Source organism: Tripterygium wilfordii, chromosome 7 (assembly GCF_013401445.1).
Source record: "Tripterygium wilfordii isolate XIE 37 chromosome 7, ASM1340144v1, whole genome shotgun sequence".
NCBI lineage: Eukaryota > Viridiplantae > Streptophyta > Magnoliopsida > Celastrales > Celastraceae > Tripterygium > Tripterygium wilfordii.
In genome coordinates this window covers 3736026-3759172 of record NC_052238.1, presented here as the reverse complement: position 1 = coordinate 3759172, position 23147 = coordinate 3736026, and the positions used below count along the sequence as shown (strand labels likewise).

The following is a 23147-nucleotide window of genomic DNA, read 5'->3' as shown; positions in this document are numbered from 1 at the left end:
TAGCTTCAAATACCGAAATAGGTATAAGAATTGAGACCTATAAACACTTAAGCAGTCGAGCCATCAACAAAGGTGAAAACATTTGAAAACAAATAAAATGCTTGACTAATAGCATTCTGAAAGATTATGATCTCCTCTACGAGAATTTAGATTAATCAAATGCTTAAATTTCAAAATTGTAGGTTGATTTCCAAGTCGCTTGTAATTCCATGCTACATAGTTAATCAAACATTTATTGTCTTTCTCATTCATATTAAATACTAAAATGCTATTAGATTTATAATTTAAAATAATGAAATGTTGCATGTGACAAACTTATAACTTATAAGGCTAGTCAGTGCATATTAAATTTAATAAACATAAATAAAATGATATATAAGAGAATATCCTTCCATATGGTGGCGGTCCAAAATTCGATGATGAAAGATTAAAATAAACCGGTCGTCCAGCACGAATGTGGGGGCAGGGCAGGGCAGCGCAGATGACTGGCAGGCACGCACCCATAATGACCGCCCGGTTCTTCTCTCTTCGCTTCCAAAACGGCATCGAATTGATACAGATGATGATGCTGGCATGCTGCTACCTCTTTTGGTCAACATCCCAACAAAATCGTTCATGTCTGTGAATCTACTGTACATACAGTCTCAAAACCCTAGGGTTCCTGTTCCTCCTTCCTTCCTTCCTTTTCCAGCTCGATTTGCTCCCTCACTCTTGTGTCCCGTTCAATTCGCGTCATTGTCAGCTAATTCGAGATAGATTTTGGTGTTACCAGCGCCAAAGTGTCAGATATCTATTGGAGTGAATACCTAGGGAAGTACATCTATACATATATGTGTTTATGTATGTGTGTGTATGTATGTATGTATAGATGTACTCGACCAATCTTATAGGGTTCATTCTGGCTGTGGTTTCCAGCGCCTTCATTGGCTCCAGCTTCATCATAAAGAAGAAGGGTCTCAAGAAGGCCAGCGCCAGCGGCCCTCGTGCTAGTATTTTACTCTCTCTCTCTTTTTTTTCTTTCGTTTTGGGAAGTTAATTATTGTTGTATTGAAGATTTTGATCACAGTTTGGTTGTGTTAATTAATTAGGTGATCGGTTGATGGTTATTGCAGGTGTTGGTGGGTATGGTTATCTATTAGAGCCACTATGGTGGGTGGGCATGGTTACTAGTAAGTTTCTCTTAGGCTGTTGCTGTTATAGTTCTTTTGGTAATATTGATGGTGGTTACGTTTTAGTATTGGGTTAATTGAAGAAAAAACCAAATAAGATTTTTCAGATAAAATTGAGACTAAAAATTTTCTGCAGTTAATTTCACTATTTCCCCTGAAGATGATAATTTTTGAGCTAGAGGTTCCAATTTGCTTGATTTGGTGTTTCTGAATTGTTTGGCTTACAGTATTCTAGGATCCTTGTAAATTTTTTTAACGGTGGCATGAATTTATACAGTGATTGTTGGAGAAATTGCCAATTTTGTGGCCTACGTTTATGCCCCTGCTGTTCTCGTGACCCCCCTTGGTGCATTGAGCATTATCGTCAGGTATAGTTGATTTTTAGTTGAAAAATAGGTGCACTGTGCGCATGTTTTTGTGTGTGTAATACTTAAATTAATTTCCTCTGATGGGGAATTACTTGTTAATGTAAATGGCCAGTGCTGTTTTGGCGCATTTCTTGTTGAAGGAGAAACTGCAGAAAATGGGGATTTTGGGATGTCTTTTGTGCATAGTTGGTTCAACAATGATTGTGCTTCATGCACCTGAAGAGAAGACTATAAATTCAGTTACGGAAATCTGGGGATTAGCAATCCAACCAGGTGTGCTACTGGTGTATATTATATGTGTCCTCTTATGTCTTGGTATCATCCTTATTGATTTGATGTGTTCTTGTGTTCAGCATTCCTTTTGTATACTGCCTCGGTGGTGGCAGTGGCACTAGTACTCATATTGTATTGCGGTCCAAACTACGGCCAAACCAACATAATGGTCTACATCGGAATATGCTCTATTATAGGGTCGTTGACAGTATGTTGTTAGAGAACTGTGGTTAATACTTATTAAGACACGCTTTCTTTGTTAATTTTTCTTTATGCCTGCTTGATTTACTTGTGAACATGACATTTGTATTCCAATTTAAGTATTAATGAATTCCCAATTTTGCAGGTTATGAGTGTAAAAGCCATCGGTATTGCAATAAAGTTGACGATAGAAGGCCAAAACCAAGCCAAATACTTTCAAACGTGGATTTTTGCAACGGTCTCTGTTACATGTATCATCACTCAATTAAATTATCTAAACATGGTTAGTATCTATTAGGTGCTTATTTCAGGGTCAGTTCTTCTATTCCTTTTTTTAAAATGTGTGCAGTTCTTCTGTTCCTTAGTCCATAATAGTTTCTGAGTTGTTGATATAATTCATTTCGTAGTACTTATTTGGGCATGTTGCAGGCTCTCGATACTTTCAACACGTCAGTGGTTTCTCCTATTTATTATGCCATGTTTACATCTTTCACGATTTTGGCTAGTGTGATAATGTTCAAGGTATCCTTGAACACATGCTCGTGAACTCCATATTTTTGTGTGCATGTGAGGGAGATTTTCTTACTGCCTATGTGTTTTCTCTAGGATTATTCTGGCCAAAGTGTTAGCAGCATAGCTTCAGAGTTATGTGGGTTTATAACTGTGTTGTCTGGGACTGCGGTATTGCACAGTACTAGAGAGCCGGATACACCTCTTATCACAGGTGCGGTTGAATCTTGCTCGTTTTAGAATCTTCTCATACATGTTATTCTGCAACGGTGATTATTGCTTTTTTTGAGCCTCAATCATTGTGTTAGATGACTAAATTTTAAATGCGTTGACACTTATATATGATTTTATAGAGGCGGCTCTATGTGGGTGTTTACATGTATAAATTCATTGTAAAGTATAAAGAATATCCATGTTATGTGTGCTGGTATAATTGAGATATTAGAACTCTGAAACTTTCAAAGACTTGTCATTCATCAAAGTGTTCGGAATAGGCCAAGGTAAACATAAGTCTTCAGTAACAGGAAGGTATTTCCATGTGATTGCAAAATGTTGAATGCTTAGAGAAAAGAGTGACCCAGAAAAAAGAAGAAAATGAGTACAGGATTTGATCGGGAAACTTTATAGGGATGTAAAAGCTAAAGGTTAAAAGGGTAAGCAACTCAGGCACACGTCTCCTGTAGTAGTGGAGGCAGGGTGGGGGAGAGACGAGATATAGACAACCTTACCCATGTAGTGGGAGGTTGTTTCCCGGAATTGAACCCCTAGCCTCTAGGTTGCAGAGCAACTTTACTACTAGTTAGTAAGCACAAACTAAAGACCTGATGTCAGCATAAACAAACTATCATTAGATGTCATGAATATCAATATCCTTTCAGAACAGACAAAAAGGACTTCCAGAAGACCCTAATTTCACGAAGGCATTCAGCAGCAAATATGATCAGTTGATCACCTTAGTTTTGAATGCACTGCGTTTATAGACTATCCTGAGAAAGAAAATTGGAGTTATGTTTGAGGAATTTGTTCTCATAAACAACTTTAAGCATTGCTTTGACTAATTGATATCTCAAGATGCTAGAAAGGGGGATGAGTAGCAGTTCAATTATTTGTGTAGTAGTTAATACTTTAGTGAAATGGCCAGTGCACGTCATTTTGCTCTAGCCACTGGCCCATCCAGCATGGAAGATAGGTTAAGGCCTTGAGGTTGCAAGCTTTCTATTGCAATAAGGATCAGTTGGGTATTAGTATAAATGTGGAGTAATCCTGGATTTATTTGAAAACTGCTCACTTTGCTGATGTTGACAAACTACCAAAACATGTGAAAATTCTTCTGTGTGCTTTTTCTCTTCCTATCACCGTATACTGCATATCTCATTGTTACTGTTAGGGCCAACCACACAATATATTTGTCATTGTACAGTATGGAGGTTCGATCTTGTCATAATTTGACACCGAGACCTCATGGGTTTTTTTTTGGCTTTGTTAAATTTCATTTGTATTGCACGAGTAGGACATGAGAATATTGAGAGTATGGAGATAGATATCATGTGGATGGAGTTGGGTGTTGTAAGTTGTATCCTAAAATGGTTGGATCTTTGCAAAGATGCGTGAAATTCATTATTGTTGTTCTCCATTTCAGCTTTAGGAAAGGCATTGCACAGATGCCAAATTTTTGCATTACAAATTATTGTTTCCAAAATGATATTTACTCTCTGCATCTGATGTGATCTTTGTTGTTTTCTTGATGGAAATTCTTGAAGCCACTATAACCAAGCCGTCCTTTTGTATGTTTCACACGACATTAGCGATTAGATTTTCATTTTTGTTATGTACAACAAAGAGTTCAGAACATTTTGTATGAAAACTTGGGTAAATACTACTGCAGAATCCTTTCCGAGGCAGCATGGGACGATGTTTATGAAAATTGGCAACTAACTGTCACTTTTGATTTATTTTAACCATGGTTTGTAATTCGCTTTGTTTTACATGTTCCATGCCCTGTTGATCTTCAATTTTAACTTCCTGCAAGCTCTGTGCAATAACAATTCATGTCTCTATATAGTTGATGTTACCCTTGACAATTTCTTTTGTTTAGCCAGTTTGACTGGCCATGACCTTTTTCCTGAGTGGCCATGAAACATACATACATATCTGTCATTTTTGAAGTAGCTGGGAAGAGAAAGGCCTTATTATTCGGTTCATTGAACAGGAGAGAAAAATAGAACTGGATTTATCTTTCAAAGAAGTTGGGCTAGTTCTTACTCTTTTTTCTTTCCATGCTTATATATACACCCAAACAAGGTGCCCATCATATATTCATATACTTGTCATTGAGATGCCTAATTTGTTTTGTTTTGTGGGCAGTAGATGTTTATACTGGATGTATGAACTCTTGTTTTAAAATTTCTGAGCTCAATCATGCAGATTTATATACACCTCTATCTCCAAAAGTATCCTGGTACATTCAAGGAAATGGGGAAGTTTGGAAGCAGAAGGATGAAGATGGGTCAAACCCTGGTTTTATCACAGTAAGACAAGATTATTTCAAGTGAATGACGTGTGCTTGAGGCCCAAGCTTTGAATCCTTGGGTTGAGCACAATGAACACAGATTTGGAATCCGCGTACGCTCATGCTGCGTGTCTAATCAAATTCTTTGGTGCGATTTCATGCATTTAGTTCTCTAGCCATAGGCTTTAGGAGGTGATTGATTTCAGCATGCATTTCACCTTTTCATTTAACAATTTTCAGCTCGTATCTACCTTTCATATGATTATACAAGCAAAAATCCGGTCTAGTGTGCAGTCAGTAGAGGCAGCTATAACGTTCATCCCTGTTTGTCTTCTTCATGTAATATTAACTTATATATCTATTTTATCATTTTATGTTTAAAAAAAAAAATACTGGGATTATTTTCTTGGTCATGGAATGGAATATGTGCTTTCCTTTCTTACTTTTGAATCCCCTGTTTGTGGTCTAAACGCAACTTATAAAACATAAAGGGGATAAATCCTTGTATTTGTTTACCTCTGTACCAGTTGCAGGCTTGCAGCAAGAACATTCCCTTCGCTATTATTGCTTGTATAGAGAGGAGCAGAGGGTCGCATGTCATTAATGCAATGCGTTTTGTTTTATTTTCTTTTTGGAAAATGATGATGAATGACTGCTAGATATGGTTTTTAAGTTAAAAAAATTAGGTGAGAGTGTGATATATCGTAGTCTATTCTTAACAGTGTCTTTGGGGTAATAGTTATCAGTACCTTTTATTTTTTTCTAGTAAAAATGTATTTCTTGTCCCTCAATTATGGGGCAAGATTCATTTTCTTCTCTAAGCTCTTTTTTTTTTCCTCTTGTTTTCGTCTCTTAATTATTGAAAAGTATCATTTTCGTCCTTCAAGTGAGATTGGGGTTGAGAAATGCTTGAGTGACACCTATTTGGCATATCGGAGAACTCTAATCTGATGAACAATAGGATGACACGTTGGATTTTTTGGTTGTCGGATTTATTCAAGGGACAAATATGATATTTTCCCATAGTTAGGAGACGAAAAAATGAGAAAAAGTTAAGGGACGAAAATAAAACTCGACCAATAATTGAGGGATGAAAAAATACTCTTTTGTCATTTTTTCTCATTGTAAGTATGCATTTCATATTGAGCATAAAATAATTTGGCGTTAATGAAAAGTGTTATGCACTTGATCCAAGATTAGTATAAACATAAATATTTATAAAAAAAAAGTTTTTTTATTTTTAGTGGTTGAAATCAACACAAATGGATGGTGCATACGACAAGGTGACAAAAGGGTATGAACAAAATTACTCATCCAAATAGAAATTGTTGATCTTATCAATCTTATGTCGTTTGCCCATCATTCTGGGATTGAGTATTGTCCTTTTTTATTCCTCCAAAACATAGTAATTACCATATTGAGGAAAAACATTATAATTAAGTTCTTATTCAAAGTAATACTAATTCTCTAATATCTTTTTTAATATAAAAACATATCCATTAATAGTAGATTAATAGTCCTTTTCCCATTTATTAGTGTATGTAAGAGCAGCTCCAACGCGTATAGCAAAATAAGAAAAAAGTCATTTTGTGGGATGAAATTTAAAAAATCTTGCTCCAACCGATACCTCAACAAATCCCTCAAAATAGAAAAAATTACACAACATCCCTCATTCTTGGGGAGACTAAAAAATAATATTTTATTGATTCTCTCCCCTAATTCTTCTCTCCAGCGCGGGAACTCTTGTCGGCACTACACTATTCCTCTTTTCTTCTTACTTGGAGTCCGATGTTGAATGGTGCTGCTGCTTCTCTCACAGAAGACTATTTGTGGCGGAGAGAACAAAGAATTTGCCCATTTGTGGCCTTTGAATCATTATCCTATATTCATGTTATCTTTATCTTTATTTATTCCATATTTTATTATTTGACTTTTTTTTAATACAATGGTATTCAATTAAAACAAAAGGTTATTTATTTGTGGCGGAGAGAACAAAGACATTAATTTTAAAACAACTAAAATAAAAAAACATTATTCTTATTTATAATAATAATAATAATTATTATACAAACCATATCAATTTATTATCCCCGATGAAGTTGACATAAATGTTCAACGAGATCTGCTTGCTTGCAGAATGTTAAAGTTTGCAAGAAAAAACGAAATGGAAATGAGTGAACAAGAGGAGATTGAAAATTGGTGAAAGTGTTATGACAAATGATTTCATTTATAGATTGATGAAATGAGTGATAGTTGAAACGAGTGGTGTAGATAATGTTTGAGATAACGAATTGAGTGGTAGATAAAATGAGTAGTAATTGAAATAAGATATGGTAGACAATTTATTTATTTTTTTAAAAAAAAATTTTAAAAAAAAATATTAAAAAACATTCATTTACGATATATTTATTGATATTATTTTAAATTAATATCAATTAACATTATTATTAATATTAAAACAATATTATTTGTATTTATTAATAATAAATAAAAGTTGAAGGTAGTTAAAAATAGTTATATTAAAAAATAATAAAATATTTGATATGATATTGAAATGAGTGATGTGTTAGAAGTGCTGTTAAAATAAAGATTTCTTAAAATAGATTTTTGATTAAAATGAGGGAGAGATTGTCCCCAAAATAATATTGTGGGTTGGAGATGATCTAAAAACTGAAACATCGTCGTGCCCATGACTGCGTCCAGATCTCTCTCTCCTTTCAGTTTTTTTTTTTTTTTTTTCTGGCTCGAGACCAAGCAGACTCAGATTGCTCTACTGACTACTGGACTTGTGTGTGTTACTGGCCTCGGTTATATTCAGAGAAATAACTTCCACTGCCAAGAAAGTCAATGGCAGATTAGCTTTGCAGTATTATTATCACTAGTCGGGATCCCACGCATCGCGCGGGTATGATATACATATATATTTTTAAAGTTTTGTTACTTAGTTTTTAAGATGTTTTTTATTTTATATTGAAAATTTTTAATTGGGATCAACAATTAGTCTGACAACCATATGTTTCTACATTGAAGCTTGGTTTTTTCCCTTTTTGTTAAACGTTATTGCACATTAGAAAAGTTCAAGTTGGCTATTATTTAGAAGGTTTTGCCAAATAATATTGGATAGAAACATGACAAATTTGAAGTCTCTCAATGTAGATATCTATATAAAATGCTCAGATGAGAACAACGATGAAAGCGAGGTGAAAATCTTGTTGATGAATCATAATACCTAATGCAATGTAAGAACAAAGATGAAAGTGAGGTGAAAATCAATATGGACAATGGATTTTCTGTACCTATTTAAAAAAGAAAATTACTCTAATCTTAATTAAACATAAGGAACAAACTGAAATAACCTCCTAGGTTCTACAAAACAAATACCAACATGCATTACTCTTGATCAATTTCCTTGTTCTTTTTTGTCGCAATTCCCTTTAAGTAGAACACATAAGCATTGCCTTGACTGAGACATCAAAATTTAAACATTTTCTAAACAGCGTATATACTAATACATAATTCAATTTTTAATAAACTATTATTAACAATGGCTGTCTGAAGTTGCTTTGGGTCTGTTATGATTTGTTCAACTAATCTGGTATTTTTTTCTCAGGTTAGTTTCATGGCTTGGGTGCTTGCAATGATTAGCAGGGGACTACATGATGCTGTTTATGATGTAGGTAAGTTAATTTTTATTTTGATATTTAATTTCTTTCTGATTTGGTGAAACCTACTAAGGTACATGTAGGTCAGTTCTGAACTTTAAGTTTTATAGAATTTAAGTTATGTTTTCTGATTAGGTGGTTTCTATGGGTGAAAACTTTGTTGCTTCTATCGTTATTTTGCATCTTTTCGGTAAGTTATTTTGGGGTGTTTCACATCTTCTAAGTTCTAAGTAAATTTTGTTTCGTCTCTTTTGTTATAGCAGTTTATGCCACTTCACATTTGTTCTCTTATGCCTCCTTACAACTTTCAAGTGATTTCTTTTTGCTTTGTTCATCACTCCTTTCTACTCTTTTCTCTTTACGTTGATTATTGAAAGATCATTAGGAAGATGAAGGCCCATGTTACCATACTTTGCTTAATTGGAAAAGAAAAATAGTGTAACAAATTTAACAGATGTTATCAAAACTTCACTCTATGGCATGAACTCATTTTTCACTCTGTATAAAGATCCAATCTTTATCCACTTGCTCTTCATACTTTCTCAGGAACCAAACAGGAAGTGAAATTTTTTTAGATGATTTTGGATTTCACGACATGGTAATTGATGTTCTGGTGCATTCGGTACAACTATGCGATTTGGACCCAAGAGTGATATGATTTAGATGACTTCAGTTTCTACTACATATTCGAGGTAGGTCAATGAATGATATATGAGTTCCAATAGACACCTATTTAAATGCCATTGAATAACAACACTTTTAGTAGAGTCATTACATGTCATTACACTTTAAAGTTTCATTGATAGAATATTTTAAAGGAATGTTTAATGGATTCTGCATAGGAACCTATTGGAACCATCACATGTATGCAACTTTTGTAATATATTTTGTATACAATGCATTTGAGCAGTTATTACTTCGAACATTAGCAAAACAGTCCTCACAAAGCAAGTCAAGACACTGCTCTTTTACTTAATTGAAATCATTGTGAGGTCCTTTTTGCATAATCACATATATTGATACCACTACCCTTCATTGTAAGCTATAAAAAATGTCACTATAGGTGTTTTATGTGGGAAAAATGACCAAAAGCCACCCCGCATTCTATGATTCAAAGAAGTACTAAGGAATGTCAATTGCTCAATATAGTTTGTTCGAGAGAGATAAAAGGGAATATAAAACGGCTTTAGCAGCACCAATGTCTTTAGCAGCACCAATGTCTGGTTTTCCTAGGTCAGGTTCAGATTCCAAGAAGCAGCTCAGATGTTTATCATCTTAATGCATCTACTCAAAAGTAGAACAAAAACGCTTTGAAAATTCAAGAATAAAAGCATATTAGCAAAGGAGTAGTAGAACTCACAGAGAGGCAAGCTAGTACAAATTTCACTCTGAAACGCATTCCTCTTTATCCTACTGGCCCCTGACGAATTTGTTCGAATACCATCCTCACTTGTATAACAATTGAAGCATTTAGACCTAAAAAACTGGTATAGGATATGCATCTAAAAGAGGGCCATATTAGTTAGTCAAAAGCAGAAACAAAAAATGCACAAATTAAACATGTAAACACGATAACTTAGATTATAAAGAAAACTTTAACTGCTTTTGTGAACTAACCTTTAAGTGCTTTGCCATTAAAGATCTATAGTCAAGAAATATATTACAAAAAAAGCTTTTCTGCAGATTTAGCACCTTCTGCTTCATGATGTCCACACAGTTGCAAAAAGTCTCAACTGCAAGGAAGTAAATCGTTTGATTAGGTCTCTCTTGGAATCCTAGAAACAACTTCAATTCCCCACTTAAAAGCATGCGCAAGTATGGGCAATAGTTCTTATACTTACAATACCAAATTTCATATATGGAATTTCTGATAGAAATTCAAATGGACACAAATCACACATATACAACCACGATTATATTCTATTTAATAACTTAGTAAATCAAAAGAATAGAAATTGAAACAGCTATTACTATGTATTTCCTACGAAAATGATGTAGTAAAAATGACTCAGAAAACAATTGAAAGACATGAGTTTTGCAATGTAGCAAGCAATCTTGAATTAAAACATTGAATTTGTACCTGTATTTTTCTGTAGACTTACAAATTTAGAAGGTATAAAAGAATCACATATGCCAATGTTGAGTTTTCGCAGTCAAAAATCACAACCTTGAGTTTTGTCATCTTCAATGTACATTGGAAGAACATCACTGGCAATCTGGCATTATTAAGCCCAAGAGTCTCCAGAAAGTATTCCAGGGCATGACCTTTGTCCCAATCTATCACAGGTCTCACTTCCATAACCTTTACATGAATAGAGAAATATATGGCAATCTTATAATATGGTGGATCAATAGAGGATTACATAGCATAATATGGCATATGTATAGTGAATCTTTAAGATTTTTCCATACCTTTATGCCCCAACTCATCTTCTAGTGTTTTGAATCCTGCTTGACACCAATTCATACATTGCGTTAAAATAGAATGCAATATAATTATGATTCCTCAATGAAAGATGAAATTAAAATTTACCCGTTGTTTGACCTGTCGACAACCTTCTCCCTTGCTCCTGTTAACTTCCTTGTTTCTTCCTCCATTCAGTGAAAATATGTTAAGGAGAGATAAAAACAGTTTTGTTAGTACACAAATATATGCTAATATAAAAGAGGAAAATATTGAGGATTACAGTCATGAGCAAAGCCAGCTAAACCTTTTGAATTGCAAGCAAATACTTCTTGGCAAATTGAAAAAGGACTTCATTTCCCTTAACAGATATCAATTTAAGTTTTTTATTAGTCAAAGAGAGAATCACGGTGGGGCAACTATAATGCTTATGATTGAGCCTTAAACAATTGAAAGAATACCTTCTTTGAAATGTGTCAATTTCTTAATTGAAAAGGCCCTGGTTCATAATTCAACATATCAGAACACTATAATTAGCAGGAAAAGTCGCTGTGTTCACTGATTGATAGCCTACACTCACCTTCCAAACCATAAAGATAGTTAAAAAGCGAAATGGAAGAAGGAAGCTGCACCCAGCCTAAAAATAGGCTGGTGATAAACCTATCATTGTGTATAGTTTCCTTAAATCCACTGAAATCCACCAATCAAAAGGGAAACCCTCCTTAATTATTAAGAAGGTTATCCCAAATTTCCCAAGCAAGCCTGTACAACAGGATTATACATCAATGAAAATGTTGATCTATCATTCCCCCTTTTGTTACTTATCAAGAAACCTCATATTGAAATTCCCTATAAATGATGAAATCAAGATTTTGATATGCCAGAACTTCACTGTAAAGGTGAAAGGCAATTTTAAAGAATTTATGGAATGGGTTTAATTTAGGTATTCATCAAATTGCATATGTTATGCTATTTTCTTAATATATCTCATACTTGTGTGTGGATGATTATAATTCCAGTGCTCAAGATTTCAGTATTTGGAGTTAAAAAATCAATAAGTTAGTTAAAGATTTTCAAGTTTACCTGGTAATTGAAAATAAAGGTTGCTCTTCTATGTAACTCTACATCTCCCTCCCCTTCATGATCTTGTCCTGAATGTCCGCGACTAACGCTTCCTTCAGAACCACTAAAAAAATCAATTGTACTACTCACATCCAAAGCTTCAACGACCATTTTTTGGTTCCCCTTTAATGCAATGCCTAGCTCTTTTTTTTTTCCAAAGGAATGATGATTAATTTCTGCAATTATACACCATTAGTCAGAACCAAATGCAATGAAATTAAGAATTCAACTCCCTAATGTGAAAAGTGATGGTTAATAGTGTTACCTCCACATACCTACGTTTAGAAAACTTTTCATGTGCCACAATAGCAACACTACTTTTATCATGTCGAAAGAGATGAACAAAAGTTCCATGTGTATGTAATGCATCATTGTATAATAAAATAGAGATCCGTAGAGCTCTCTTCCATGGCATTCATTACATACTAAAAATTTTTTACCGCTTAATAGTATGGAAAAAAATAATTCAACCAATTACTTAAGACCATATCAAACATGTAAATATGTAATAGAGAAGCCTCCATATATTTTTTTAACGATTCAAAAGATATACCACTACCTTCTTGAGCTTTCCCAAACATGGAATGAGATGGATTAGCTTACCCTGCATGTGTTTTTTAGCCCAAGGAATGAGGAAAAAAACAGATTAAAAAGCCAAAAAAAAAAAATACAAACAAACAAACTATCGAGGGAAATAGGCTGTCATTGCCCTGCACGCCCAAAAGAACCATATCAGGGCTTATTAGCTCGCCAGATTTCAGATTAATTGATTCCCAGTGCTGGTATATAGGTTTAGAAATCAAGTGACAAATTGTGTCTCTAACAGTGACAAATTGTGCTGCTTTTGAACAGATTGAGGTCATGATATCAAACCATAAACATTTTCGAGTTTACCTGGTAATTGAAAATAAAGGTTGCTCTTCTATGTAACCCTGCATCTCCCTCTCCTTCTCCTTCATGATCCTGTCCACCACTGCCTTTATTTGCAGTGACATCTTGACCGTCAATTCCCAAGACGATATCAGATATCCGTCCACCACTAATACAAGCCACAACTGCTCTGATTCTCAAACTCAATTCCTTCTTACAACTCAGGGTTGTTCGAGAAAGAAGAAATTGCTTGGTGAGGGAGAATCTATTCCAGTTCTAGAAGTTTCGTCGAGAATTGGTTCAGGATGCGAATATACAGAGGATTGGAGAAAGAGCAGAGAAAAAGCGGAGCAGAGAAAGACGAAGGAGCCTGTGGTTCAAATAACGAAAGTTTGTGATGGAGGAATGCGTGCATCGCATTAATACCGATTCATGAATGAGGAGAAGAGGCGTTCAAGAGCATAATTGATTGCGTCGTGAGGTTTTGTTTTGCCTTTTTTCTTGGCTTTGGGCAATTCAGTTTGGAAATAACGTGAGCGCTTGAAAAGGTGATAAAGAAAGAGTGGAGAGTCCACGTCGATACAAAGTGAGATTTTTAGCAGACCATGTGTCACAATAATAACAATAGTTGATAGAGCCTCTGCTTTATATATAAGTATAGATATAGATATAGATATAGATAGATAGATGGTCGATTCTTTGCTAAACGAGGAGGAAACCATTATAGTATTATTATTACCAATTAATGTGGTCTTAACAATTAATACACCAGTTGTAATACAGCACACTATCACAGATTAAAAAGGAAGCAAAAATCATATATTCAATTTGAGGAGAATATTCAACTCTCTAGCCCATGAAATCATTGAAATGTGGAGAGATTCTCAATTCCAGATTCACGAATCACGGATATCATCACCTCCTCCCAACCAACAACACCCTGTCTTTTTACTGGTTTCAAGTTTTATGCACAGTTAATTGCTGCCTAATACGACAAAATACTGTTTTTAGACACTTCAGAGATCCCCATCGTTGATCTTCTTATCAACGGTTCTAAATGACTCACTGTGGGCCATCCTCGTACGCAATATATATATATGTGAAAGGTAAACCTCCCTCTGTACACTCTGCTGTTGACGCTTCTTCTTCCATCAGAACAAGTCAAGATATGGCTGGTGCTCCGCCTCCAAACCCAGTCCCGGTGGCATACCAAGGCGGCTCCGCCTCGGTCCCGGACTGGTTAAACAAAGGAGACAACGCATGGCAAATGATCGCCGCCACGCTCGTGGGCCTCCAAAGCGTTCCGGGCCTGGTAATCCTGTACGGAAGCATAGTCAAGAAGAAATGGGCCGTGAACTCTGCATTCATGGCTCTATACGCTTTCGCTGCCGTCGTCATATGCTGGGTCACGTGGGCCTACAGGATGTCGTTTGGGGACAAGCTCCTGCCTTTTTGGGGGAAAGCGGGGCCGGCTCTTGGACAGAAGTTTTTGATCAAACAGGCCGCGCTTCCTGCTTCGACGCATTATTATAAAAACGGGGCGGTTGAAACGGCAGAGATCTTACCGTTTTATCCGATGGCTTCCATGGTGTGGTTTCAGTGTGTGTTTGCGGCGATTACTTTGATAATTTTAGCCGGATCAGTGCTTGGGAGGATGAATATAAAGGCTTGGATGGCTTTTGTGCCACTTTGGTTAACTTTTTCTTACACTGTTGGGGCCTTTAGTTTGTGGGGTGGTGGGTTCTTGTTTCATTGGGGTGTCATGGACTATTCTGGTGGCTATGTCATTCATCTCTCTTCAGGGATTGCTGGCCTCACTACTGCTTATTGGGTTAGTAATTCTAAATATATTGTGTGAGTGTTGGGATTGGGTGATGGTTTAGTGGTAGAGCAAATTCGTATGCACTCGAAAAGGGTTGAGTTTGATCTTCATAGTAATACCGCTCGAGATTAGATCCATCCAATCAAAGAACAAATTTGAATGGTGTGGTTAAAAAGAAATATAGTATTGGGTTGGGCACATTATCACAAACCCATTGCACAGATTGCATATGCACTTGTCTTTGATTTTTTTTGAGCATGTTGACTTAAAAGGCACTCCTCTTGCGTTTATTTGACATATATATTTTTTAGGGTTTTTATTTATGTTTTCATCCTTTTATTTCTTCCATGATGTGAGGATATAGTGTTGCAGGTGGGTCCAAGATCAACTAAGGACAGAGAAAGATTTCCACCAAACAATGTATTACTGATGTTGGCAGGGGCAGGATTGTTGTGGATGGGATGGGCTGGATTCAACGGTGGAGATCCATACACTGCCAACATTGACTCTTCAATGGCTGTCCTTAATACTAATATCTGCGCAGCAACAAGTCTTCTTGTTTGGACTTGGCTTGATGTCATTTTCTTCCATAAACCCTCTGTTATTGGAGCTGTTCAGGGCATGATAACTGGCCTTGTTTGCATCACTCCTGGTGCAGGTAAATTCCACATACGTACACTCTTTGTTTCCATTTGAAGATCGTGATCACATTGAAAACTCTGCTGGAGAGACGTTTTATTGGACTTTATCTCTTCTTAGTCTCATAGTGCTTTATTGTCAAAGGAAATTGTACACCAGATGGACCCGCATCATTGCATGAGACAAACTAACCCGGCCTACCTTAACAATAAGTTATGATAGGGATCCCAGCAATTGGTGTTTCAATTATCTAGCTGTTGAGTTGTACGCACATGATTTATTTGCATCGGAGAATTTTTCTTTCCTGGAATTGGTCTATTATAACATGATGTGTATGGTATTTTTGGTTAACAGGTCTTGTTCAAGGGTGGGCTGCTATACTGATGGGGATTTTGTCAGGCAGTGTACCATGGTTCACCATGATGGTTGTACACAAAAGATGGATACTTATGCAGAAAATTGATGACACGCTCGGAGTTTTCCATACCCATGCTGTGGCCGGCCTTCTTGGAGGATTCTTAACCGGTCTGTTCGCGGAGCCAGAGCTATGCGCGCTGTTCTTGCCAGTCACAAACTCAAGAGGAGGTTTCTACGGGGGCTCCGGAGGCATACAAGTCTTGAAACAATTAGCCGGTGCCGCATTCATCATTGGATGGAATGTTGTTGTGACTTCCATAATCTGTGTTGTGATAAACTTTGTGATTCCATTGAGAATGTCTGAGGAGCATTTGTTGATTGGAGATGATGCTGTTCATGGAGAAGAGGCGTATGCTTTGTGGGGTGATGGAGAGAAGTATGATGAAACAAAGCATGGCTTGCACTCGGATGATTTCACTACACATCCACAACCTTCAACTGGGGCTACACAGGTGGTCTGAATTCAGGGGGACTGAACTGGGTTGTTCATATTTGTAAGAAAGTTTAATTTCTTGTTCTTGTTGCACCAGTTGTTAAATGATCATTGTTGTTGAAGAAATTTGGTTTGAACCATCAATACCTCTGTCTCTATGCTTACAAATTACTTGTATGTTCATTTTTTTGGTGACTGAGAAGGTGGTCCAACGGTTACTTTGTGATATTTGGGTCAGTTTTAAAATCAGGATGACCACTCCTTGTGATAGTGGGTCACCAATTTAGTCATGAATCGAAGCTCAATGCACAAGTGAGACTAGACAGAGGACTTGAGGCCCAAAATATGACTCTTAACCCCCTTCATAGGAAGTAGGCCTGTGCCATTGGTCCTTGGCCCATGGAACGATGGAAATCCCAAGGAATTACATCCCATCAGTTCGAACTCCATACTTGAGGGATCTTTCACTTTTAACCAAAAAATATAACCATTAGGTTAATGTCAAATTGTTTACTTGTATGTACATGCTAAGTCATTGGGGTGATGACTTAATTGGTGAATCTAGTGGATTTTGACGAAGTCTGATGGTTGTGTTTAAGCTCATATCAAATATCCAAAGAATAACTTCTATAATCTCGTTCTCGGTTAAAAAAAATATACATACATTGTACAAAAAGTATTTTATATTTGTTCATTGTATCCTAATCCTAGGTTCATAAATGTAAAACTGGATTTTGGAGCCCACTGGGCTTGGATTTATTTTAGGCCCACTGGGCTTGCAGTTTGGGCTAGGCTCCAAATCGCCAACCAGCATACAAGTTTCCCACCACACGTTTCGCGATTTCTCCCAATCAAATTAGGATTAACTGGTGCCACCCATTCGTGCCCACCAAAAACGACAGAAGATGAGCATAACGGTCGTTTTTGAGTCCCTCTCTGTTCTCCAGTCGCTCTCTCACTCACTCGCGTCTCTCTCCATGATCACCTGCAAGGCTCCGAGCTTCAACTCCCAAACCCTAACAATCCAAATCACATCCCAGACAACTGCGCCATCTCTACGACGTATACAATTTAATCCTTCTCGGTTCAACAACTGCCTAGCTTTTTCTTCCAAGAGAAGAAACTACTTGACGAAGAGAAACAGTTACAAAGCTCATAAGAAACTGAAAATATTAGCTGATTTCGATCGGGATTTCAATGAAGAAAGAGGAGGAAGATCGAGAGGAGGGGAGAGAGAGGTGCATTGCGAGGTCGAAGTTATATCGTGGCGGGAGCGAAGAATTAAAGGCGAGATTTCGGTGAATGCGGATATAAAATCGGTCTGGAGTGCTCTCACCGACTACAAGCGGCTCGCAGATTTTGTTCCCAATCTCGTTAGTAGGTAAAAGATGAAGTGTTTGATCATAATGTTTGGTGTTTATATTATAAGTGAAAGTTTAATTTTGTTTCCGAAATTCATTGCAATAATCAATAGATGTTTCTAGTGATGCTGTTGTTTTGCCTCATTCTGATTCAGTTCGACAATTCCTTGCCCTCACCCTGGCCGGATATGGTTGGAGCAGAGGGGCTTGCAAAGGGCACTATATTGGCATATTGAAGCTCGTGTTGTGCTGGACCTCCAAGAAGTTCAGACTTCAGTAAGCAAGCTTTGGAAATCTTTATTTTATATGCATAGAAATTGCAACTAAGTGTCTATTTATCTCATCTGTCTTTTTTGACAATTTATTTGCTAATTTGCATTGTTAAGTTCAAACTTTATAGCACAGTTCGTTGATGTTTTTAGTAGCTTATCATAAAAAAAAAATAAAAAAAATTCATATTCATTTCCTTATGTTCTGTTTGGTCCTAAACTATATTTGAACAATTGCTTATGCTGCAGGTCAATCATCATGAACTCCACTTCTCCATGGTTGATGGGGACTTTAAAAAGTACGAAGGGAAATGGTCCTTAAAATCTGCGATTAGGTAGAATACATAGGTTAAGTTGAAAGACAATTTAATTTGGCCCTGAGATATGTCTTTCTATTCCTCCATTGATCACAGATTTTGGCAGGTCTACCACGACTAGACTTACATACGAAGTCAATGTGATACCTAGATACAACTTTCCTGCTATTTTCTTGGAAAGGATTATCAAATCAGATCTTCCCGTGAATCTTCGAGCCATGGCCTGTCAAGCTGAGAGAAATTTTGGAGGGAATCATAAGATACTGACCGATATCCTCACTCTGCCTGGTGGGGGTTCTAGTGGTGCTTTTCATGAGAAAGATAAATTATTATCTGGAGATTCAAAAGAGATTTATTCCAGCTCAAAATTCACTCCCATGCCTCACTCTCCAAGTGAATTGAAGAGTAATTGGGGTATATTTGGGAAATCTTGCCAGCTTGGTAGGCCTTGTGTGGTGGACGAAGTTCATCTGCGCAGATTTGATGGCTTATTGGTAACTGATTGACTCTACTCTATCTCATCTGGATTCTTTATCCTAGGAAGGCTCTTTTATTTTAGCAATTGCTGATAAAATGGTTTTGAGCTGAAGGAAGATGGGGGTGTTCATCGATTTGTTGTTGCCAGCATAACTGTAAAAGCTCCTGTTCCTGCAGTTTGGAATGTGTTGACTGCTTATGACAGTCTTCCCGAGTAAGTAATATAAGCTTACTTGAACATCTTATTGCACTACTGATATATGACTGGGGAAGCAAGGGTAGATGTTCTGATGATAATTGGTCTGTTAAGAGGTTATTCTTGCTTTTCAAATATAGAGTTATTGTTCACACCTTCCATTTACTCATTCAATTACTTTTTTTTCCTTTTCTCCCACAGAATTGTTCCAAATCTAGCCATCAGTACAATTTTATCACGAGAAAACAACAAAGTCCGCATTCTTCAGGTAAAAGGGCAATCAAAATTGAGTAACTTGTGCTTAAGGCTTCTCTTAGACATCTGGAATGAAATATGTTTAAAAGCTTCTGATGGTCTCTCTGTCAACTCAAGATTAGTTTAATACAATATTTTTTCTAGCGCTATTGATCAATGTATAAAACAAGGCATTTTTTATTGAATTGTTTTTAATGAAGTTGTAGATTCATTAACGCTGTTATTTGCATTATGAATATTTACTTCGTTGTTCTTAATTAGATTTAGTAATTTGTCTTTGAGTTAGAAGCTTCTCTTGGAATATATATACTTAACTTTGTACTGCCCCTGGGAAACTTCTAGCTTATGCATCTATGGAGATGGATTTTTGGAGAATGAGTAGGAATGAATCATTTCTAGTAAAATTTAAACCGTCTTGCCCAGGACCTGAAGAAGTTTTTAAAAAAATATGAACTTACTGATGTTCCTCTCTGGCTCTTTGCAAATTGTTAAGAAATTCTAGAACTTTTCACAACCATTTTATAAGTTCTTTTATGAAATCATTTTGTGGATTTGGTGGATTAAAATGGTGATTATTGACATCAGTTTCTAAGATATAAACCATTGATCTATGACATGTTTATGATTTGATTGCATCTTTTCCAATGCAGGAAGGATGCAAAGGCCTATTGTATATGGTGCTTCATGCACGTGTTGTTTTAGATTTGTGTGAACATCTTGAACGCGAGATCAGTTTTGAGCAAGTGGAAGGCGACTTCGACTCATTTAAGGGAAAGTGGCTCCTAGAGAAATTAGGGAGTCATCACACATTACTAAAGTACACTGTGGAGTCCAAAATGCGCAGAGGTACTGTTCTTTCTGAGGCAATCATGGAAGAGGTGTGTATCCGAGTACAATGGTTTGGTATTCTGGCATTTTAGTTTGCGTGGCAACCCCGCTTGACATTGGTGCTGTGATGGATATATGATAGCATGTGTGCATAGCTGATGGCCTTAATGATGTGGAATTATCCCTCATCTCATCTCTATATATATGCTTTCTGATTAGTGTAGGCCTTTCTGGATGTCTCATGAAGTTGCCTTTTGCTTTGTGTCGTGATTAAAATTTCTATTTACTATCTTGAATAGGTCGTACCAATAAGGACAGTATTCCTGCATAATGTGGCAGTATCTTGAAGTGGTGGCATTTAATGATACTCATCAAAATGATCCCTTGTCCATAATTTTGGTGGTGCCTTCAAATTTCTTTATATTCCCATCCAATTTTACGGATTAGAATGCAAATTCTGATTGTATGTCAGCACGCATGCTTACTTTCCATCAGCCTATCAAATAAGTTAAATAACCCCTTGTTGATTTTTTGTTGCTTGGGATTCCATTTTCCATTTGAAATAACCCCAGAAAATCAATTTTTTTGCTTTTTTTTTTAATGAAGAAATATTTCCATATCTTTTATTTTTTCCTCTAGAGCTGTAGTAAATTAATTTAGCCTCTATCTGTAGGTTATATATAAAGATCTCCCTTCGAACTTGTGTGCAATTCGTGATTATGTTGAGGAAAAGGAATCCGTGAACTCTTTGGAAACATTTGATGATATAGAATATCCGGAGACACTCAGTTTGTATGGCAATGATGATGAGACAGAGGAGGATGTTTCTGATATCACTGATCCGGTATCCTCTAGACAAAGACCCAGAGTACCCGGCTTGCGGAGAGATATTGAGGTGCTTAAGTCTGAGCTGCTGAAATTTATTTCGGAACATGGACAGGAGGGGTTTATGCCCATGAGAAAGCAACTTCGTCGGCATGGTAGGGTAGATATTGAGAAGGCCATTACACATATGGGTGGAGTTAGGAAGATTGCCTCATTGCTGAATCTCTCCCTTGCTTACAAACATCGCAAACCAAAGGGTTACTGGGACAACCTTGAGAATTTACAGGAAGAGGTATAGCCTGTAAATTTTGTTTGTGACCCCTTGATAATCTTTGCGCTGCCTTGGCCTTTCTACTTTTCCTATATTTCTGCACTTGTTTATGTTCACAAAATTGCCACTTGATAATGTGCACAAAGAGTCTAGTATTGGTGGGATGTTAAAAAATGATACTTTTGTGTTGCCTGTCTGTCGACTCTGTCCATATATGCGATGTAGTGAAATTGGACTTATCCTTTTAATCTTTCAGATTACCCGATTTCAGAGGAGCTGGGGAATGGACCCATCATATATGCCTAGGCGAAAATCTTTTGAGCGTGCAGGTTAGTGAATATGTATCAAATTTTTATTATGATGCTAGTACTCATAATGTCAAACTGTAGGCACTATTCTAAAGTGACTGAAAGATTTGGGCGGCTTCTCTAATGAGGTATAGAGTTCTGGATGGTTGGGAAAGTATCGACACAAGAAATACAAAAAAAAAAAAATGCCTGCCTACCTCATGAAAAAATGGCCCAAATCCTCCCCTCCCGAATCATAGCCTAAATGCATATAGAAATGGCCATAACTTGGTTTTCCCCCATGACAGCCAGTCAGCCACAGAAGCTAATTACATAGCATGTTGTTTTGAAGTTGTGAGGACTGCATCTCAAAATAAGTTTGTTCAGCCATCTGGCTCTCTCGTATCCATCATGATGGTCTTAGAATCTTTTTTTTTTTTTTTTGCAGGTCGTTACGACATAGCTCGTGCACTAGAAAAATGGGGAGGCCTTGGCGAAGTTTCTCGTCTTTTATCACTTAAGGTGAGGCACCCAAAGATGCAGGGAAACATCTCAAAGGATAAGAGAATTGAGCATGCAGTGTCTGCCAGTGTAGAAAACAAAGGGAACATTCCATCAAAACCTTGTGTTTCTGAAGAAGCACATAAATGGCTTACGAAAATGAAGGATTTGGACATGAACTGGGTTGAATAAGTAAGTGATGAGCTTAATTATTTGTGTATATATTCAACTTAACCAATGGGGACAAGGATGGGCCTAACTTGATGAATAGGGACAAGGATGGGCTGCGTCGTGGGCCTTCTAGCCCATTAAAATATATCTAAATTGGCAGGTGTACGCCCTCCCTGGCTTTATCTCATTGGATTCTAAACTATGTCGTCCAATTAACTACAAAAACGTCTAATAAGACGACGGATCTGATTGATTGCGTCAACGCCACCCAATGGCCTGTCGCTCACCACAACATTTTCCACACATTCCAGCTGTATAAATTGAAATATATTATACTACTACTATTTTTTTTTTTCCAATTATATATAATAAAAATACTAATATTCATTGGTGGGGCCTACCTAGGCAGACATGATTCGCTCTATATAGTGGGGATAGTGCATGCAGCAGGTCATCATCTTTGACATTTGAAAGCAGAATTCAATTCAATAATAATATGCCACGCTTTGTTTTTAGCTAAAATACATGCACCAGAGGAAATCATTGCAAAACACGACGAGACGGCATGGATTTCCCCAGGTTTTGAGTTCTGTGATTCACAGGCTTTTTCATTCTTAAAAGAGGATGTGAAGAGACTTTCCATTCACATTTTATTATTTTCCTCCATTTCTATGCATAAATGATGGGAGTAAATACAAGTGATATAAAAGCAAGTAAACAGATGACTGTGCTTGAATGCAATGTTTGTTCTGTTGTGCTAGTATAATTCGTTTCTTTCTTCCTTCTTTTCCTTTCATGGGAACACAGGCAGTGAATAATTCAAAATGGTGGGTATGGAAATCCCATAAATATGGGCGGGAATAACGCCATCAAAGATTTGAAAGACAATCAGACAAAAAACCAGGAAAGAAAGGAGCAAATGAGCAGAAGACTTTTGAGGTTTTATTTAATAGAAACCCTCTTTTCAGCTTAGCCTCCACATGGCCCCCA

At 36.6% G+C, this 23147-nt stretch overlaps 3 protein-coding genes and 2 long non-coding RNA genes across 7 annotated transcripts; 4 read left to right on the top strand and 1 right to left on the bottom strand.

Moving 5' to 3' along the window:
* The first annotated feature begins 468 nt into the window (after positions 1-468).
* Positions 469-5472, top strand: LOC120001309 (probable magnesium transporter NIPA6). Of its 2 annotated transcripts, none has more exons than XM_038849563.1 (9): positions 469-989; positions 1089-1169; positions 1447-1537; positions 1650-1810; positions 1891-2018; positions 2157-2294; positions 2441-2533; positions 2618-2735; positions 4946-5472. In XM_038849563.1, the coding sequence occupies exons 1-9, from the start codon at positions 869-871 to the stop codon at positions 5071-5073; spliced, it is 1059 nt and encodes a 352-aa protein (XP_038705491.1). In that variant the 5' UTR covers positions 469-868; the 3' UTR covers positions 5074-5472. The 2 variants fall into 2 exon arrangements, with proteins under 2 accessions (XP_038705491.1, XP_038705492.1); XM_038849564.1 differs by having other exon boundaries at positions 471-989; positions 1113-1169; positions 4946-5286.
* Positions 5473-7819: 2347 nt separating this feature from the next.
* LOC120001351 lies at positions 7820-9542 on the top strand. The gene is made up of 3 exons (XR_005468836.1): positions 7820-7935; positions 8641-8707; positions 9239-9542. It is a non-coding gene; the product is annotated as an uncharacterized LOC120001351 (long non-coding RNA).
* A 1231-nt stretch (positions 9543-10773) lies between these two features.
* Positions 10774-11361, bottom strand: LOC120002873. Its single transcript, XR_005469197.1, has 3 exons — positions 11226-11361; positions 11105-11140; positions 10774-10994 (listed from the first exon to the last, which is right to left on the bottom strand). It is a non-coding gene; the product is annotated as an uncharacterized LOC120002873 (long non-coding RNA).
* A 2589-nt stretch (positions 11362-13950) lies between these two features.
* LOC120001810 (ammonium transporter 3 member 1-like) lies at positions 13951-16625 on the top strand. Its single transcript, XM_038850279.1, has 3 exons — positions 13951-14919; positions 15283-15568; positions 15904-16625. Exons 1-3 carry the CDS (start codon positions 14146-14148, stop codon positions 16425-16427), a joined length of 1584 nt encoding a protein of 527 aa, XP_038706207.1. The 5' UTR covers positions 13951-14145; the 3' UTR covers positions 16428-16625.
* Positions 16626-17287: 662 nt separating this feature from the next.
* LOC120001853 lies at positions 17288-22462 on the top strand. 2 transcript variants are annotated; one of them, XM_038850353.1, is made up of 10 exons: positions 17288-17780; positions 17916-18036; positions 18279-18364; positions 18453-18840; positions 18937-19037; positions 19221-19287; positions 19925-20152; positions 20776-21219; positions 21455-21527; positions 21934-22462. In XM_038850353.1, the coding sequence occupies exons 1-10, from the start codon at positions 17305-17307 to the stop codon at positions 22176-22178; spliced, it is 2229 nt and encodes a 742-aa protein (XP_038706281.1). In that variant the 5' UTR covers positions 17288-17304; the 3' UTR covers positions 22179-22462. The 2 variants fall into 2 exon arrangements, with proteins under 2 accessions (XP_038706281.1, XP_038706282.1); XM_038850354.1 differs by lacking the exon at positions 21455-21527 and having other exon boundaries at positions 21934-22084.
* Positions 22463-23147: the final 685 nt, after the last annotated feature.

Coding starts and splice junctions, on each gene's coding strand:
- LOC120001309 (XM_038849563.1), top strand. CDS start 869: ATGTACTCGACCAATCTTATAGGGTTCATTCTGGCTGTGGTTTCCAGC. Junction 1,170..1,446: donor GTGGGTGGGCATGGTTACTA/GTAAGTTTCTCT, acceptor GAATTTATACAG/TGATTGTTGGAGAAATTGCC. Junction 2,736..4,945: donor GGATACACCTCTTATCACAG/GTGCGGTTGAAT, acceptor TCAATCATGCAG/ATTTATATACACCTCTATCT.
- LOC120001810 (XM_038850279.1), top strand. CDS start 14,146: ATGACTCACTGTGGGCCATCCTCGTACGCAATATATATATATGTGAAA. Junction 14,920..15,282: donor GCCTCACTACTGCTTATTGG/GTTAGTAATTCT, acceptor ATAGTGTTGCAG/GTGGGTCCAAGATCAACTAA. Junction 15,569..15,903: donor TTGCATCACTCCTGGTGCAG/GTAAATTCCACA, acceptor TTTGGTTAACAG/GTCTTGTTCAAGGGTGGGCT.
- LOC120001853 (XM_038850353.1), top strand. CDS start 17,305: ATGAGCATAACGGTCGTTTTTGAGTCCCTCTCTGTTCTCCAGTCGCTC. Junction 18,037..18,278: donor TCCAAGAAGTTCAGACTTCA/GTAAGCAAGCTT, acceptor CTTATGCTGCAG/GTCAATCATCATGAACTCCA. Junction 18,841..18,936: donor GCAGATTTGATGGCTTATTG/GTAACTGATTGA, acceptor TTTGAGCTGAAG/GAAGATGGGGGTGTTCATCG.